The following is a 15885-nucleotide window of genomic DNA, read 5'->3' as shown; positions in this document are numbered from 1 at the left end:
GCCCGGCGTGGACCCTCCTGCCAACTCTACCACACACACAGGAGCCCAGACCAGGAAGCTGGCTGGAAAAGGAGCCTGCATCAGAGCTCAGAGGCCAGAGGGCACCGTCTTCTGCTTCTCTAGGGACGGCCTGTGGCTTTGTTTGTAAGTGATCAGGTGGTAAGTCCCGGTCCTGCTGTATTCTCAGTTCCCGATGGCGTGCAATCTGCCTCCACCCAGAAGACAGGGATGGGGCCTTTGTCACCTGTCTTTCCAAGGCCAACCACAGTCCAGAGCAAGCTCTCCAGAAAGGTTTGAGGGAAGAAGAGAAGGACGGAAGAGAGAGGAGGAAAGAGGAGGGAAGTGGAGGGGAGAGAGGGAGAGAATAGAGAAGGGGAGAGAATAGAATAGGGAAGGGAAGGAAGGAAGAAGGAAAAGAAAGGAAGAAGAAAGGGAGGGAGGAAAGGCTGGCTGGAGCTTCCTAGCACTAAGACTCTATAATTTCAAAAGCTAAGGTCTAAGGCAGCAGTCTAAGTATTAGGCAGAGTCCCATTCCTGGTGGAAACACACAAAGAGACGCAGAGGGAGGAATCTGAAGGAGAACCAACACGCCAGCCCTCTCGGCCTAGGCAGGCTGAATGCCACAGCTCGGGCCCTGCAGGCCCCTGCGTGTGGAGAGGCCAGGTGTGCGCTGTAGGGTCCATCCTCACAGCGGAACCCCCGGGATGCTGGCGTCAGAGGCCCCACCTAGCTTCCGTACACTAAGCTCACCCGACAGGCAGCGCTTTCCAGCTGACAGCTCCCATTCGGGGACATGGTATAGCAGGATTCTGCAGCATTCAGGAACAGAAAGAGGAACCGATCTTTATAAATAACTCCTGCTTAACATGGAGCTGAAAATAGGGAGACAGACGAGGAAGCAAATCGCTAAGCACTTATTGAGTCGAGAACATTGGCTTGGAAACCTTAGTGCAAATGGTTGGTCTGGTTTATTTCTTCCTTCTTGTCAAAAAGGTCTGGATGGAACTTAGAGGCACCAAGACTGTGTGCGTCCCGGGACGTGCTAGAAAGGGCGTGGCTCTTCTTGGCTGCTGGTGTATCAGCAAAGATGCTGACCCAGGCCTGGCTTAGCTGCACAGGGGTGTGCCTGGGTTGATATGCCCTGGATGCTCAGCCACGGTTCCCTGGAAAGGTCTGGCCGCAAGGCTGGTCTCGAGGCTCTGAGATTCTAGATAGAAATTCATGGCTGAGTCCTGGGAATAAAGTCAGGAACCCAAAGGTCTGAATTAGATCTTGGTTGTGCTCGTGTCCTGTCTCCTCCCTCTAGTCCTTCCTCCCTACGGTCGCCGTTAGCTGTAACAAGGCCACTACAGATTGTGCTCTCTCAGAAGCTAAAACGCATGGAAATGTGCTTTATTCACTCGCAATCCCCAGGCCCTGATTTGAGGGATGGCCCAGCAGCAGGGTCCCCGGTTGGCCAGTGGAGGTACAAGGGGGGAGCCCAGGAAGCCGAGCCTCCCTGCCCAGAACCCAAGCACAAAGCTGAACTACTGAGGGAGCGACAGCCTGCACTGCCCAGCCAGGGCTCCCAGGGAGAGGAGGAGAGAAGGAGAGGAGGAGAGAAGATTCCATCGGCCGGGCAGCCTGACGCAGCGGTCAGCAGCAGCTGCAGGTGCCCGTGTGCACGCGGAGAACACCCCGGCTGTGCAGATGCAGGAAATTGAAGATCTCAGAGGGCATGGCATGGAAGCCGGGGTGGGGCTTGATGTTGTCGTAGTAGTGGTGGGTGATGGTGAGGCCTGAGGGGTTCATGGGGAAGGCCCAGAAGCCGAACAGGTGCACCTCCTCGCAGAGCTCCAGGGCCGCGGTGACCAGGATGAGGCCGGTGCTGATGCGCTTGGCGCGCACCCCCAGGCTGAGCCAGTAGCGCGACACGTTGATCAGGTACTGCGGGTGGAAGTAATAGACGGCCTGCGGTGACTCGAAGTCATCCAGCACGTACTTGACCCGGATGGACACGTCGGTGTTGCGCCGGTTGTAGAAGGCAGGCAGCAGCACCGACGCATTCTCGTACACCTGCAGCACGCGCTGGAAGGGTCGCCGCCACTTCTCCAGCTTGTGGAACCTGTGTGAGGGTGAGGGAGTGTGAGAGGGGCCAGCCATCTTTTTTTAAAATAAATATACTGGGGATTTAACCCAGGGGTGCTCTACCTCCAATCTGTAGCCTCAGTCCATTTTATTTATTTATTTATTCATTTATTTATTGTGGGTTGGGGATGGAAACCAGGGGCATTCGGGCACAGAGCTATTTTTTATTCTTTATTTTGAAACAGGGTCTCACTAAGTTGCAAAGGGCCTCACTAAGGATAGCTGAGGCTGTCTAAGAACCATGATCCTCCTGTCTCAGCCTCCTGAATGCTGGGATTATAAGGATGCACCACCACACCTGGCCCCTGCCCTATTTTTTATTCTTTATTTTGAAACAGGGTCTCAATGAGTTGCAGAGGGCCTCACGAAGTAGCTGAGGCTGACCCAAACTGCAATCCTCTGGTCTCGGCCTCCCAAATGCTGGGATTACAAGTGTGTGCCACCATGCCCAGCTAGTTTATTTTAATTTTTATTTATTGATTTTTGAGGGTCTGGGGATGGAACCCAAGGGCATTCGACCTCCGAGTCACACCTCTTGCCCTATTTTTTATTCTTTATTTTGAAACTGGATCTCACTGAGTTGCAGAGGGCCTCACTAAGTAGCTGAGGCTGTCCGCGAACCACAATCCTCTGGTCTCAGCCTCCCAGGATTACAAGCGTGCGCCACCATGCTTGGCTTATTTTATTTTTTATTTGAAACAGGAGTCTCACTAAGTTGCTGAAGCTGTCCTCGAACCTGTGATCCACCTGTCTCAGCCTCCCAAGTACTGGGTTTTCAGGCATGCACCACCACCGGCTCTGGCCACCCTCTATTTGTTACCCTACCACCCCTTGCTTTTTCTGCACTCCTGCACCCAGGGGCATTGCAGAGGACAGAGACCGGAGCTCAGAAGGCCGCCTGTGCATCCTCATGCACCTCAGAAAGTAAAGGTACAGCCTTGCTCAGGGACAGATGCAGGAGATACTGCAAAGCAAAAGGGTGAACATCTAGTACCAGGCTGCAAGGAGCAGGAGGGCACACTCAACCCAAAGGCTGAGGGTGGCCCAATGGGTGCAGCGGGAAGTGGGGCTTTCCCTGGAACTCACATCCTCCCCAAGCTCGCGGATGACTGGCCCTGACCTGGCTCAACCACTGGCCCTCCTCCACCTAGCTCAGGCAGCTCCCTCTCTACACTCAACAGCCTTCCCTCTGCGGCCTCGCCCTGCCTGCTGGATTCTCCTTTACACCAAGACATTGCTGGCTTTCTTGGCATCTGATGCAGTTCACCAACTCTTCCGCCTCCTCTCCTCGCCACTGTCCTTCCTCGTGCCCTTCATGTGACCTGGATGGCAGGACTTCGCCTTGGGGTCCCAGCACGCTGACCCTCTCCCCTGAGGCCCACCAGGCAGAGGACAGCCAGGTGTGGTGCCGAGATCTCCGAAGGAGGCTCCTCCAGTGTTGCCTGGACACACCAGGTGGGGCGCTGCTGCCCCAGCCACACATGAGAAGGCTCCTGACCTTGAAATACAGTGCAGGCCCCACTTGCAATGTTCTAGTAAGCTGGGTGTGGTGGCACATGCCTGGAATCTCAATACTTGGGAGGCTGAGGTAGGAGGGTTGTAGGTCAAATCCAGCCTCAGCAACTTAGCAAAACCCTGTTTCAAAATAAAAAATAAAATAGGACTGGGCGTGTAGCTCAGAGGTAGAATGCCTTTGGGTTCAATCCCAAGTACCAAATACACACACACACACACACACACACACACACACACACACACTCTAGTAACTGTGTGTGTGTGTGTGTGTGTGTGTGTGTGTGTGTATGTTTTGTTTTGGTACTGGGGATGGAACCCAGGGGCTTTCTACCTCAGGGCTAAACTCACAGACCTGTTTTATATTTATTTGGAAACAGAGTCTCACTACATTGCTGAGAGCCTTCCTCACTAAGTAGCTGAGGCTGGCTTCGAACATGCACGATCCTCTTGTCTCAGTCTCCCAAATCCTGGGATTACAAGCATGCACCACCACGCCTGGCTTAGTAAGCATGTTTTGAAAAGTAGAAAAAAATGGGAGAAATGTTTATATTTAACCTACTATATTGAAAACACCATCATTTCAACATGTAATATAAAAACATCAAGGTAATATGCCACATCCCTTTGTTGGTATTAAGTCTGAAACCTAGGGTACATTTCCTGTGGACAGTCAATACATCTCAATGTGGACTGGCCACTTCCCCGGGCCCAGGGTCTGCGTGTGGCTGCCACAACAGCACAGCCAGTCTAGGAGGAGGGCCACTCACTTGTCTATGATGATGCTGGGGTTCACGGTGACCACGTCCGTCTTCACCCCCACATCCGTGGCATATTTCTCTGAGATGGGGGGCAGGTTGCACCTGCAGAGACAAGGCAGTGGAGGCAGGAGGTCAGTCGCTGTACAGGTGGCACTGGGGGGGCGAAGGGAGGGAAGGGATGGTGATCCTGAGATGGACGGGTCACCCTGGGTTAGCCAGGGGTCCTGCTGCAATCACCAGGGTCTTTATAAGAGAAAGTGACGTGTCAGTGAAGGAGAGAGGATATGTGGCAGCAGAACCAGAGAAAGATCCTAGAAGACGCCGTGCAGCTGGCGTGGGGGGCCACGGGCTGAGGAGCGCAGGCAGCTCCTAGGGGCTGAAGAGGAAACGGAGCCTCGGGAATATGGCAGCCCTGCCCACCTCTTCACTGCAGCCACCGAGACTTCTGGCCGCCAGGCCTGTAAGATGTGGCCTGGGTTGCACAAAATTCAGGGTTGCACTTATCTTTGGGGAAAAACAGGTAGGTAGAATGGGGGAAGTTGATAGAATGTCTGGATACAAATGTTCAGCTTCTTAAATTAACTGGTTGGTTTACAGATACTCATTTTATTGTTTTGCTTCATACTTATGCTGTGATACAAATATTCTCCACATCAAATACTATATAATGAAAAATAAATAATAAACTTTGAAAAGGAAGGGATGTTGACTGGGTAAATTTGGAGGTCGTGAGCATTTCAGGCAGCGGTCTTGTGCAAAGGCCCTGTGGTGCAAGAAAACAGGAGGCGCCCAGGAATGACTGCAGCACAGAACAAGGAAAAGGGGCATGGTGGGAGCTGAAGGCAGAGATGGAAGAAAGGACTGTGAGCCATGTGAAGGCTCTGTCCTTCATCCAGGAGAAGCCGAGGGTCTCAGAGGCACCCTTTAGAACAGGCCTGGGACTGTATCTTATAACACAACCATGCCTCCCCTATTAGACCACTGTGGGAGGCAGGTTTAATGTTCCCTTTAAAGGTGGGGTTGGGGGTGCAGTCAGCTACCATTTACCGAGCACCTATGATATGCCAGGAACTCTCACGGGATTATATGAGACATGGATAGTCTTAGGGAGCAGAGATCAGGTTCTTTGTGTTGCAAATAAGAAGCTACACATTTGGAGAGGTCCAGGGAGCTGAGGATATGAAGGGGTGGAGCAGGTAGGGCACAGGCCTGTCTGACCCCAAGGAGGGGCGCTTTGCCAATACAGTACCATCCGTTAGGGGCACCTCTGTAACATGGCAGAGATGGGTGTGTCTTGGGCGCCCTGGGCAGGCTTTGCCACTCATAAACGGCTAGGACTGAGACAGGGATGGCGAGGAAAGGATCCCGTGTCTCCAAAACTACAGGAAACAACGGCGTGCTACAACAGACCTGAGGCAGCGGGGCGAGAGAGAACCCAGGAGGAGGCAGGTGGTGGAGGGGGACAAAGAATGTGGCCTAGTCACATAATCTGGCATGGGATATCACCTCCTTTCCCCCCAAATCACTCTTCATCTGTAAAATGCGAGGGCGTGCCCCACATTGCTTGAAGGTCTTACACCTCTATCTAATCCTCATATTCTTTGGGGGTGGGAGCTCAGGTGGCCTCACCTTACACTCCAGGAAACAGGTGGAAGGGTTAAGTCACTCACCCAAGGCGACACAGCCCCTAATTCAGATGCAGGCTGCCTGGCCTCGGAGCCCCAGATTTAACTTCTGCCACCCAGTCCTGTGTCCTGAGCATCCTGTGACCCCATCCTCCCACTCCTGCACCCCTTTACTCTACACTCTGGCTAATGTAGCAGTCGCTGTCACCAAAGGACTGTGTTTCCAGGCCCCATGAGCAAAACAACCCAGTGGATCCTAGTCACAGGTCTGGGTGGCAGATGGCACCTGGGAGGTGGCTCCAGGTTCCAGGGGAGCCCAGAGAGGAGTGCAGGGCCGGCGGGAGGCGAAGGATCCTCCTCGAGCTAAGTGTGGAAACCAAGTGGAATTAGCAAAGCTGGATGGAAGGAGATGGAGTGGGACATTCCTGGCAGAGGGGCTGAGGCCTGCAAATAGCAGCTGACATTTATTGGGCACTAATGGTATGTCCAATGCAGAAGCGTTAAGAGCTTGGCAGCGGCAGCATTATCTCATTCAACCCCAAACTCCGAGGAAGCTTCTCATCAACCTCACTTTGTAAATGGGAAGCCATGGTGCAAGGAGAGATTGACTTTCCTGGACTGAGGTTCACGTAGGCTCCAGAGACCTGGACAGCTCCCTGAAAGTCATCTTTCAAGAGAAGAGCCATCCAGCCTGGCACGGTGGTGCACACTTGTAATATCCCAGTACTTGGGTGTGGTGAGCCGCCATTGAAAGATGGCGCCGGCTTCCTGCCTCTGAGCTTGATTAGGCACATGGCTGTGCAGGAAGCAACTCCATATTTGGAGGCTAGGGTTGCGTAACACATGACGTGGTGGTGACCTGACGAGCGTGAGCCAGTGAGTGAGTGAGATGTGGCAAGAAGTGATTGGGTGAGTTAATGTTTATAATGCCCTGCGCGAGGCAGATCTTCGCCATTCCGCCATTACGAGTATCCTGAATAAACGGCTTGCAAGAAGAGCTTCGTGTCGTGTCTTAATCGCTGGTCGAGGGACGCGACAACTGGTGGCCCGTACGGGGAAAAAACAGCTCCCGTGCGTGAAGCTCAGAACTTGCTGTCGTCAGGGAAGGTGCACCGGTAAGTCCCCTGGTAAGTTGGGGGGTCCGCGAAAAATGCGGGTAACCACTCTCACCTGTGGATAAGGGGAGAGCAAATCCAGTAGAGCTGCGATCAAAGCAGACGGGAAAGTGACAGTAGAGCTGCGATCAAAGCAGACGGGAAAGTGACAGTAGAGCTGCGATCAAAGCAGACGCGGGAAAGTGGAAGTAGAGCCGCGGTCAAGCAGACGCGGGAAAGTGAAAAGTAGAGCCGTGGTCAAGCAGACGCGGGAAAGTGAAAGTGGAGTTGCGGTTAAAGCAGACGCGAAAAAGTGAAAGTCGAGTTGCGGTCAAGCAGACGCGAAAAAGTGAAAGTGGAATTGCGGTCAAAGCAGACGCGGAAACGCGAAGGTAGAGCCGCGATCAAAGCGGACCATTTTTGAATTTCATTTTGAGCTTAGTTTTGGGATGGGGGCTTCGCAGTCTCATCCAATTTTTTTGGCTCTCCAGGAGCTACTTTATTCTAGAAGTTTAGAATTTAGAGAGTCTACTTTAGAGAAATTTTTAAATGATTGTGACAGAGCTGCTCCATGGTTTGCTGTCTCAGGTAACCTGACAGTTCCTAGTTGGGAAAAGCTTGGTCGAGATCTTGAATATGCCAAGCAACAGGGAAGCCTTAATCCCTGTGTTCTACCTATTTGGAAATTGGTCAAAGGTTGTTTAAAAGATCAAAAATATGATGATGCTATTAAGGAAGGGCAAACCGCCCTCGAGTTACTCAAAGAACAGAAATCTGAAAAGCATAAGTCAGAACGGGCAGTTAGTGAAGCAAAGGAACCTGTCTGTTCCTCACTCTATCCGAATTTGTCTGAATTTAAAGGGCCAGACTCCTCTTCTGATTCTTCTGATGAAGAAAAGGGTTCGTTAAAGAAACAAATGGCCTGTGTGTCAATTCATTCAGCCTCGAAAAAATCTCGTTTGCCTAAATTAGATCCGGACTTTCCTATGCCCTCAGGTTTACAAGATCCTCCTCCTGGGCCACCGCCATCCTTACCATCCTCCACTCAGGGATCTCATAATTCCTTTTGCCCTCAAGTTTGGTCACGTGTTAGAACTGAGCTCCCGTTGGCCTTTCCTATTTTTCAAGATACACAGGGTGCTTGTTTTTATGAACCCCTTGATTTTAAGGTCATTAAGGCATTAGCAGAATCAGTTCGCATGTATGGGGTCACAGCTTCCTTTACATTAGCCCAAGTGGAAGCTCTGGCTAAAAACTGCATAACGCCAGGGGACTAAAATGGATTAACACGAGCGTGCCTCACCCCTGGACAATTTTTGAAATGGAAGGCCTTTAACATAGAATATGCCTCTGATCAGGCTGCTGCTAATGCTCTTGCTGGAAATCCTCAATGGGATCAAGATATGATTTTAGGACAAGGGCTACATGCCCAAAACCAAACCCGACTTCCTTTGGAAGTTTATAATCAAATAAATTTTTGTGCTATTAGAGCATGGAAATCCCTTAGGAGCTCAGGGGAATCTGCTGGTAATCTAACCAAAATTAAGAACAAGTTGAGGTATTATAGCAGCTTGCTCAGCTTGGATGTGAATGAAAATATCCTGGTCTCTGTGTTACCAGCGTTCAATACAAAAACTTTACAAAAGCCGCTAACCTGTCTCAGGAGTTGTCAATTTATCTTTTAGGCAACTGGACGGGAGAATTTGAAACCCAACTAGAGAGATTACGCACTGCCGTGGTCACCGTCAACTCGACTCGTGTGGACATCAGTTTGGCTGAAGGACTGTCATCTTGGATAACTCGTGCCATGAATCATCTAAAGGAATGGGCTAAATTGGAGGCCTTGATGGGATTATTGGTTGTGGCTGTGTTGTTTTGTGTCTGGTGCATTGCTCGTCTTCGCCAAAGTTTTAATCATAATACAGCCATGTTTATACAGGCCTGTGTGGCTATCGAGGCAGGACAATCACCCCAAGCCTGGCTCGCGGCAGCTAAGGCATAGTGGCTCAGGTTGCAAGGCAAAGCACTGCAGCTGAGGGCACAAGTTTGGTCCTCAGGAAGAGTACGCTTGACTGCACACGGGTTAGGCACCCAAGTACCCGTCCCTAGAAAAAGGTGCCAGTGATTAATAGGGGTCAAACCTCTGCTCTTACCTGTTGCCTATAAAAACAAAAAGGGGGAATTGTGGTGAGCCGCCATTGAAAGATGGCGCCGGCTTCCTGCCTCTGAGCTTGATTAGGCACATGGCTGTGCAGGAAGCAACTCCATATTTGGAGGCTAGGGTTGCGTAACACATGACGTGGTGGTGACCTGACGAGCGTGAGCCAGTGAGTGAGTGAGATGTGGCAAGAAGTGATTGGGTGAGTTAATGTTTATAATGCCCTGCGCGAGGCAGATCTTCGCCATTCCGCCATTACGAGTATCCTGAATAAACGGCTTGCAAGAAGAGCTTCGTGTCGTGTCTTAATCGCTGGTCGAGGGACGCGACACTTGGGAGGCTGAGACAGGAGGATGGCGGGTTCAAAGCCAGCCTCGGCAATGTATCAAGACTCAGAAACCTGGTGAGATCCTGTTTCTAAATAAAAAATAAATAACGCCGGGCATGGTGGCGCACGCTTGTAATCCCCGCGCTTGGGAGGCGGAGACAGGAGGATCGCGCAGGTTCGAAGCCAGCCGCGCGCGCTGGCTTAGGAGACCCTGTTTCTAAATAAAAATATAAAAATAGGTCTGGGAGTGTAGCCCAGAGGTAGAAGGGCTTCCAGGAACCCCAGTACCACCAATAAATAAATAAATAAATAAATAAATAAATAAATAAATAAATAAATAATAAATAACGCCAGGCGTGGTGGTGCACGCTTGTAATCCCCGCGCTTGGGAGGCAGAGACAGGAGGATCACGCAGGTTCAAAGACAGCCGCGCTGGCTTAAGAGACCCTGTTTCCAAATAAAAATATAAAAAAGTAGGTCTGGGAGTGTAGCCCAGAGGTAGAAGGGCTTCCAGGAACTCCAGTACCACCAAAAAATAAAAAATAAAAATAAATAAATAAAAAATCAGGCTAGGGTCATAGCTTGGAGGTAAAAATTGAACCTCTTGGTTCAATCCTCAGTACCAAAGAAGAGGAGACCATTCCTGCCTCCCTCTGCAGGGGTGTGGCCAGGCTCTGGATTCAGGGAGGGCTGCACTGTTGGAGGACTTAGCCTCAATCCTGGGCTCATCACAAGCCACAGGGAGCATGCCAGCAGGCTCAGGACAGCAGAGGGAGGTGTCTGTCACACACGCCACCCACCCACCCACAGTGGCGATGCTACTTCCAAGCCTGGCTCAGGGTGTCCTTGGCTACCTTCTTACAGGGACAGAAGGCTGGGGCTGCACTGCCAGGAAACCAAAATATGCGGGAACTGCTTTTTATTTTAAGAGCTCTGGTCACACCAAACCTCCTCTCCCCTCCCCACCCTACCACCAACTCAGTGGCCCGGTGATGGCGGATCTGTGACCCCTGAGCGCCCACTGCCGGCTCAAGCCAGGGCTCTTCTGCTTAAAGCTCACTGTCAACCTTTCTTCTTTATCCAGGCTAAAGAGGGAGGCCGGGACCCCCAGAGAGATATGGCAGAGCCGTACATAAGAAGAAACCCAAGGGCCCTCTCTAGCTAAACGCCAGAGTGAAGCCCCAAGGCTGCCCAGCCTCCGCCCAGCACGGTGGAAGGGGAGGACGCATGCAGGGAGGTGGCCGCCCAGCGGACTTCGCCGCCACACCTGCAGGCCCGCGAGTCCTCAGGACCTCCACATCTGCCGTGACGTTTGCTCTCCGCGTTCCTCCGCTTCTGCTGATGTGGGCCCTGAGGACCCGAGAGTTCAACAGCATACCCAAAGGAACGGGGCTGGAGAGAGGAAGGGCCACCCCAGAGCCAGGGGTGCTAGGGGTTGGGGCCACACCTAGAGGGCTGGCTCGGAGGACAGGCGTGAGGCGGAGGAGGCAGCAGGTACAGACCGATGTTCTCTTACCGGAAGACAAAGTCGGCACTGTTGATCTCCCTCCCGCAGCCGCTGTTCTTTAGGATGCCCCCATTGCCCACCACTGCGCACTTCTTAAACTGCGACCGGTTGTAGGGCATGTCCTGGGGAAGCACAGGCGCAGCTGTCAGAGCGGATGCCACCCCCGCCTGCACCCGGGGCTCTCCCCTGTGCGGCCGTGTCTGCCTCTGTGAGCTTTTGTGCTTTATTATTGGGAAGGTGGAAGGAGATAAGTGGGTTTCCACTTTGCAAATGAGAAGGGCGCTCGAGAGATCTGTAACTGTTTGGTGCCCCCAAGGGCTCTCCCATCTCTGACACCAAGGAACCCACAGGCATCTCGCCTCCTGGAACACCCAGCCGGCCAGCCGCCAGGAGGGGTGCCCGGAGAATGGCTCTGCAGTGAGATCATCGGGAATCAGGCTCAATCTAGAGATGCTGCATTACGTGGGAGGGAGACTGTCCAATTCATGGCCCTGGAGGGACAGGCCCCTGAGCCAGGACAGGGAAAGCACAGGCATCTCACAGCCAGCGGGGGAAATATCACTGACTTTTACCAGAGGAAGGAAAGAAACAGAAGCCATCTTTGGAAAAAATCATCAAAGGCTTATTATTTTGTATGGGTGTTCCCCTAAACTTCCGTAAGTCAAGAACTATCTGAAATGGTCAGTTTCTAGGGTCCGTCTAAGAGCCATAGAACTGGAATCTCCAGGGTGAGGACAGGAGGCTGGGAAGCCGAAGTTTTACAATGCCTGGGCAGGTCTAACCTGAAGGGATGTTTGGGAGATGCCCTATGTCATGTGCTCAATTATCGAGGGAATAGCAAGTGGTGGCTTGTGGGCCACTCCTGGCCCACCACCCATTTTTGTGTGGCCTGCAAGCTACGGGGGACTTTTAAATTCTTTTTATTCTTTTTAAAAATTTTTTTGCAGTGCTGGGGATGGAACCCAGAGCCTATGCATACTGGTCAAGCACTCTACCACTGAGCTCCACCCTTAGCCCCTATATTTTTAAGTGATTGGAAACAAACCAAAGACACGTGACATGTGGCAATTATATAAAATTCAGATTCCGATGCATGCTTGATGCAGCTACCCTCGTTTTTGTTTCTTGTTTTTTGTTTTTTCCTTTGGTACTGGGGATGGAACCCAGGGGCATTCTGCCACCGAGCTACACCCCCAGCCCTATTTTTTATTCTTTTATTTTTGAAACAGAGTCTCACTGAGTTGCCAAGGGCCTCACTAAGTAGTAGCTGAGGCTGTCCATGAACTGCGATCCTCTGGTCTCAGCCTCCCAGATGCTGGGATTCCAAGTGTGCTCCACCACGCCCCGGCTCGCCTTCCTTTCTTTATTCATGCTAATGACTGCTTTCAGGCAGGGAGGACAGAAGTGAGATGAGATGGCCTACCACGCCCAAATCATTTACTCTGGCTCTTGCCGGAGAACGTTTGGTGACCCCTGCTTGGCTCCCTGGGCCTCAGCAGTCTACAACCCTGGCTCTCCTCCAGTCGTGTCAGACCCGTGTGACCTGTGAGAGGTAGAGTGCTTGACCAGTATGCATAGGCTCTGGGTTCACCTGTCACTGCTTCATGTTCCAGGGCGTGTTAGAAACCACCTTGTAAAGGTGGCTCAGTGCCGTCATTTTGCCTTCAGCTCCTCCCCCAGCCCCCAGAGTCCCCAAATCTCAGCGGTACACTCTGGTACCCGTGACAGAACACAGGGACACTCTGGGCTTTGTTTCCTTAGCACTCCTGAGATGCAAGGCAGCTCAGACCCTCTGGATGTATCCAGAAAGACCTGCAATGCCTCTACTCAGCACAGCCCTCCTCTGGCCTGAGCTCTCTAAAAGGGGTTCATGAACCAGCTTCATTCAATCTGCTTGTCTTCAGAGCCCCCACCCACCTGCTGACAAGAGCAGCCTCCGAGGCCCTTTCTCTGATAGACTGGAGCTGGGGTCTGTGCCTATAGTCAGCCCAAGTGAGCCTTAGTGACCTGAACAGGCTACATATGTGGGTCCCTCTGGCCCCAGGGCCAGGGAACCACTGCACTGGGCCTGATCAGACCACCTCCAGACTTCCTTCCATGAAGCGAAAGAAACAAACGTCTCTCCTGTTTATGTCTGATATTGTATATGGCTGCTCTTTTATGAGCAGCCAAACCTATTCCTAGTACAAACCCCACAAGGAGACTAAGGGTCTGAAAGACAAATTTACACCCCCCCCCAAGGTTATCTGACAGGAGCCATATCTCCCACTGCCAAGATTCAAGTGGACGGTGCTTTCGGAATATGTAGGAATCCTCCCTAGATATTCTCTCTGTGCCTGCCTCAGGGAAGGACAAATGTGCGGCCCTCTCCCAGGGATCTGCAGGATGTACTCTGCAAGCAGCAGAATATCCAGGATTTTAGCCCCTTTCTCACCCAAGTGGACACAAATGATGGCTAGTTGGCATCCATTGTGCCCAGGCAGAGCCCCCAACAAAACCCAGGTCTAATGGGCCTAAGACCAGCAGGACCAGGGAACCTGGGTGCAGAGGGCAAAGCCTGAGTCCTGCAGAGCCACAGGGGTGTTGCCACAGAGAGCCAGGACTGGGCAGGTCCCTCACTCCACCCAGACTGCCCTGTGCAGGGTGGCACCTTAGGAAACATGTGGAAGAGCTCCTGGTTGATGTTGTAGATGCCGCTGCTGTCCACCTCGTACTTGAGCTTCGTGCCCAGGGGAGTGTTCTTCTGGGTGGTGAAGAGGAAGGCGGGGGCGTTGCAGCACCGGGTCAGAGTGGACCTGCGGGTCAGGAAGACAGGTAGTGACAACAGGCAGAGCTCAGCCCCGTGGAGAACACAGGGTCGCGTCGCTGAGGCGCGCCTGCCCTGACTCCTGCCCTCGCTGCCCCTCCCCCTCCCCTCCAGCCATGCTCCTGGCACGGGGGCCTTACGGCCTCTCCTGACGCTGCCTCTCCAGGGCCCAGGCCAGATGTCCAGCCATGAAGCCCCCGCTGCCCCAGGTCCCAATGGCTACACTGGTCCCAAAGGCTGGAGCACAGATTGAGAGCCACATGCTGTGCCTCGGGCTTGAATTACAGTTGCTGATGGCAGGGACTTGGACAGCAGAGCTTTTAATATACAGCGCCTGCCTCTCTGGGAGTTTCTTTTCGTGTGTGTGGTACTAGGGGTGGAACTCAGGGGCTTTTCTACCTAGAGGCTACACTCCCAGACCTATTTTATAGTTTATTTGGAAACAGGGTCTAAGTTGCTGAGAGCCTCACTAAGTAGCTGAGGCTGACTTCGAATCCGTGTGATCCTCCTGTCTCAGCCTCCCAAGCCACCATGCCGGCTTTGGGAGTTTGTAATCTGTTAATTGCAGTTAGAGAACAATGAGAAAGTCATCTGCAGCGGGGCTCAGGCAGCTGGCCTGGGCTGTCAGAACCCTACGACTGGCTACCAGGCATAAGGCAGGTCCCGGAGGGCTGTGGGGAGACCTTGAGCAAAGACCTCCCCTCTGGGGGCCTCCGTTGATCCCAACTGTGTGCTGGGTGGGACAGCACTGACCTGTAGAGCTGCTATTAGGACTTCACAACAGAGTGGGGAGGATGGCAGCTAGCCAGCGCTCACCTCACTTTGGGTGCAATCAGAACCTCACCACCACCCAGATTCCTGAGGCTGTCAAGGCCAGCTCTGGGGCAGGAGGCTGCCTGCAGGACAATGGCCATCTGAAGAGGTGGCCCTAAGCGACTCACACCAGAAGAGGGGAGGAAAATGAACGCTAGGTACTTGAACTGGTTGGCTTCAGAGATGTTCATCGCCCATTTGCACATCTGGAGGCTCTTCCACCTGTCGAACAACTCTGACTGCTTCACCCTTTGGAAACAGAGAACAGACAGCAGATCAGAGGGCCAGGTGGGACCAGTGTCATCATCTCCTCAAGTGCCCCTTCCTGAGCCCCCCCCAACCCCCCGCATCTGCCAAATCTTGGACTGGAGCTTTGCGTTTGTATTTTCTTATTGTATTCTTCATGCTCTGGTGCCTGGGCCTGAAGAAGCAAGCACTTCTCTCAGGTGCAGACGCAGCCACCTCAGCCACCTCCTTTTCAGACAGCCACTGTCCCCCTGCCCTAATCATCCCAGTACAAAGTGGTAGATACCTACTGGCAGTCCCGAAGCCTCAGGGCTGCCAGCAATTTTCCAACTAGCCAGTCCTACGAAAAGCATGCTAAAGAGCCTGCCACCCTTTCTCCTCATGCTTCACCCCGGGCCAGCCCTGGAACCCCTGTGTGGCCCTGTGTGGCATGCCTCCTGCTTCTAGGGATCTGGGAGTAGAAACCTCATCACCCACGCCAGTCACTCACTCCACGTCTGCGTGTCTCACTACACAAGCCATTCTTTTTTGTGCTGGGCCTGCATGGGACAAGGGTCTACAAAGGAGTGACATAGCTTTCCTAGCAAGACACCTGCCAAGCCCCCACACTGTGCGCAGCACACAGTAGGCTAGGGACCATGGCATGCCCTCTTTCTCCTCGTGCCTCAGGGCAGGTCACGATTGCCCAGCGACATGTGGGGAGGGATGGGAAACTGAGGCTGTGCCACTTTTCTCTGAAAAACCATCTGAGCCGGTTGTGGTGGTGCACACTTGTAATCCCTGCACTTGGGAGGCGGAGACGGGAGGATCGCGCAGGTTCAAAGCCAGCCGCGCTGGCTTAAGAGACCCTGTTTCCAAATAAAAAGTATAAAATACCGCGGGAGTGTAGCCCGGAGGTAGAAGAGCTT

The 15885-nt window shown here is 52.7% G+C and overlaps 1 protein-coding gene across 3 annotated transcripts in view; it reads right to left on the bottom strand.

Moving 5' to 3' along the window:
• Nucleotides 1-1635: 1635 nt before the first annotated feature.
• Nucleotides 1636-15885, bottom strand: part of ST8SIA5 (ST8 alpha-N-acetyl-neuraminide alpha-2,8-sialyltransferase 5) — a gene marked incomplete at both ends in the record, with an annotated part of 78390 nt that continues 64140 nt past the window's right edge. For all 3 annotated transcript variants that reach the window (XM_080714839.1, XM_080714840.1, XM_080714841.1), the window contains 5 exons: nt 1636-2104; nt 4410-4502; nt 11122-11234; nt 13763-13907; nt 14894-14980. In XM_080714839.1, coding sequence (XP_080570965.1) covers nt 1636-2104; nt 4410-4502; nt 11122-11234; nt 13763-13907; nt 14894-14980 — 907 coding nt within the window. The remainder of the gene's footprint in view (nt 2105-4409; nt 4503-11121; nt 11235-13762; nt 13908-14893; nt 14981-15885) is intronic.

The sequence above is a fragment of the Muscardinus avellanarius genome (assembly GCF_963383645.1).
Source record: "Muscardinus avellanarius genome assembly, chromosome: 17".
NCBI lineage: Eukaryota > Metazoa > Chordata > Mammalia > Rodentia > Gliridae > Muscardinus > Muscardinus avellanarius.
Note: the sequence above shows the minus strand (reverse complement) of the source record. Positions and strands in the feature narration are given on the sequence as shown.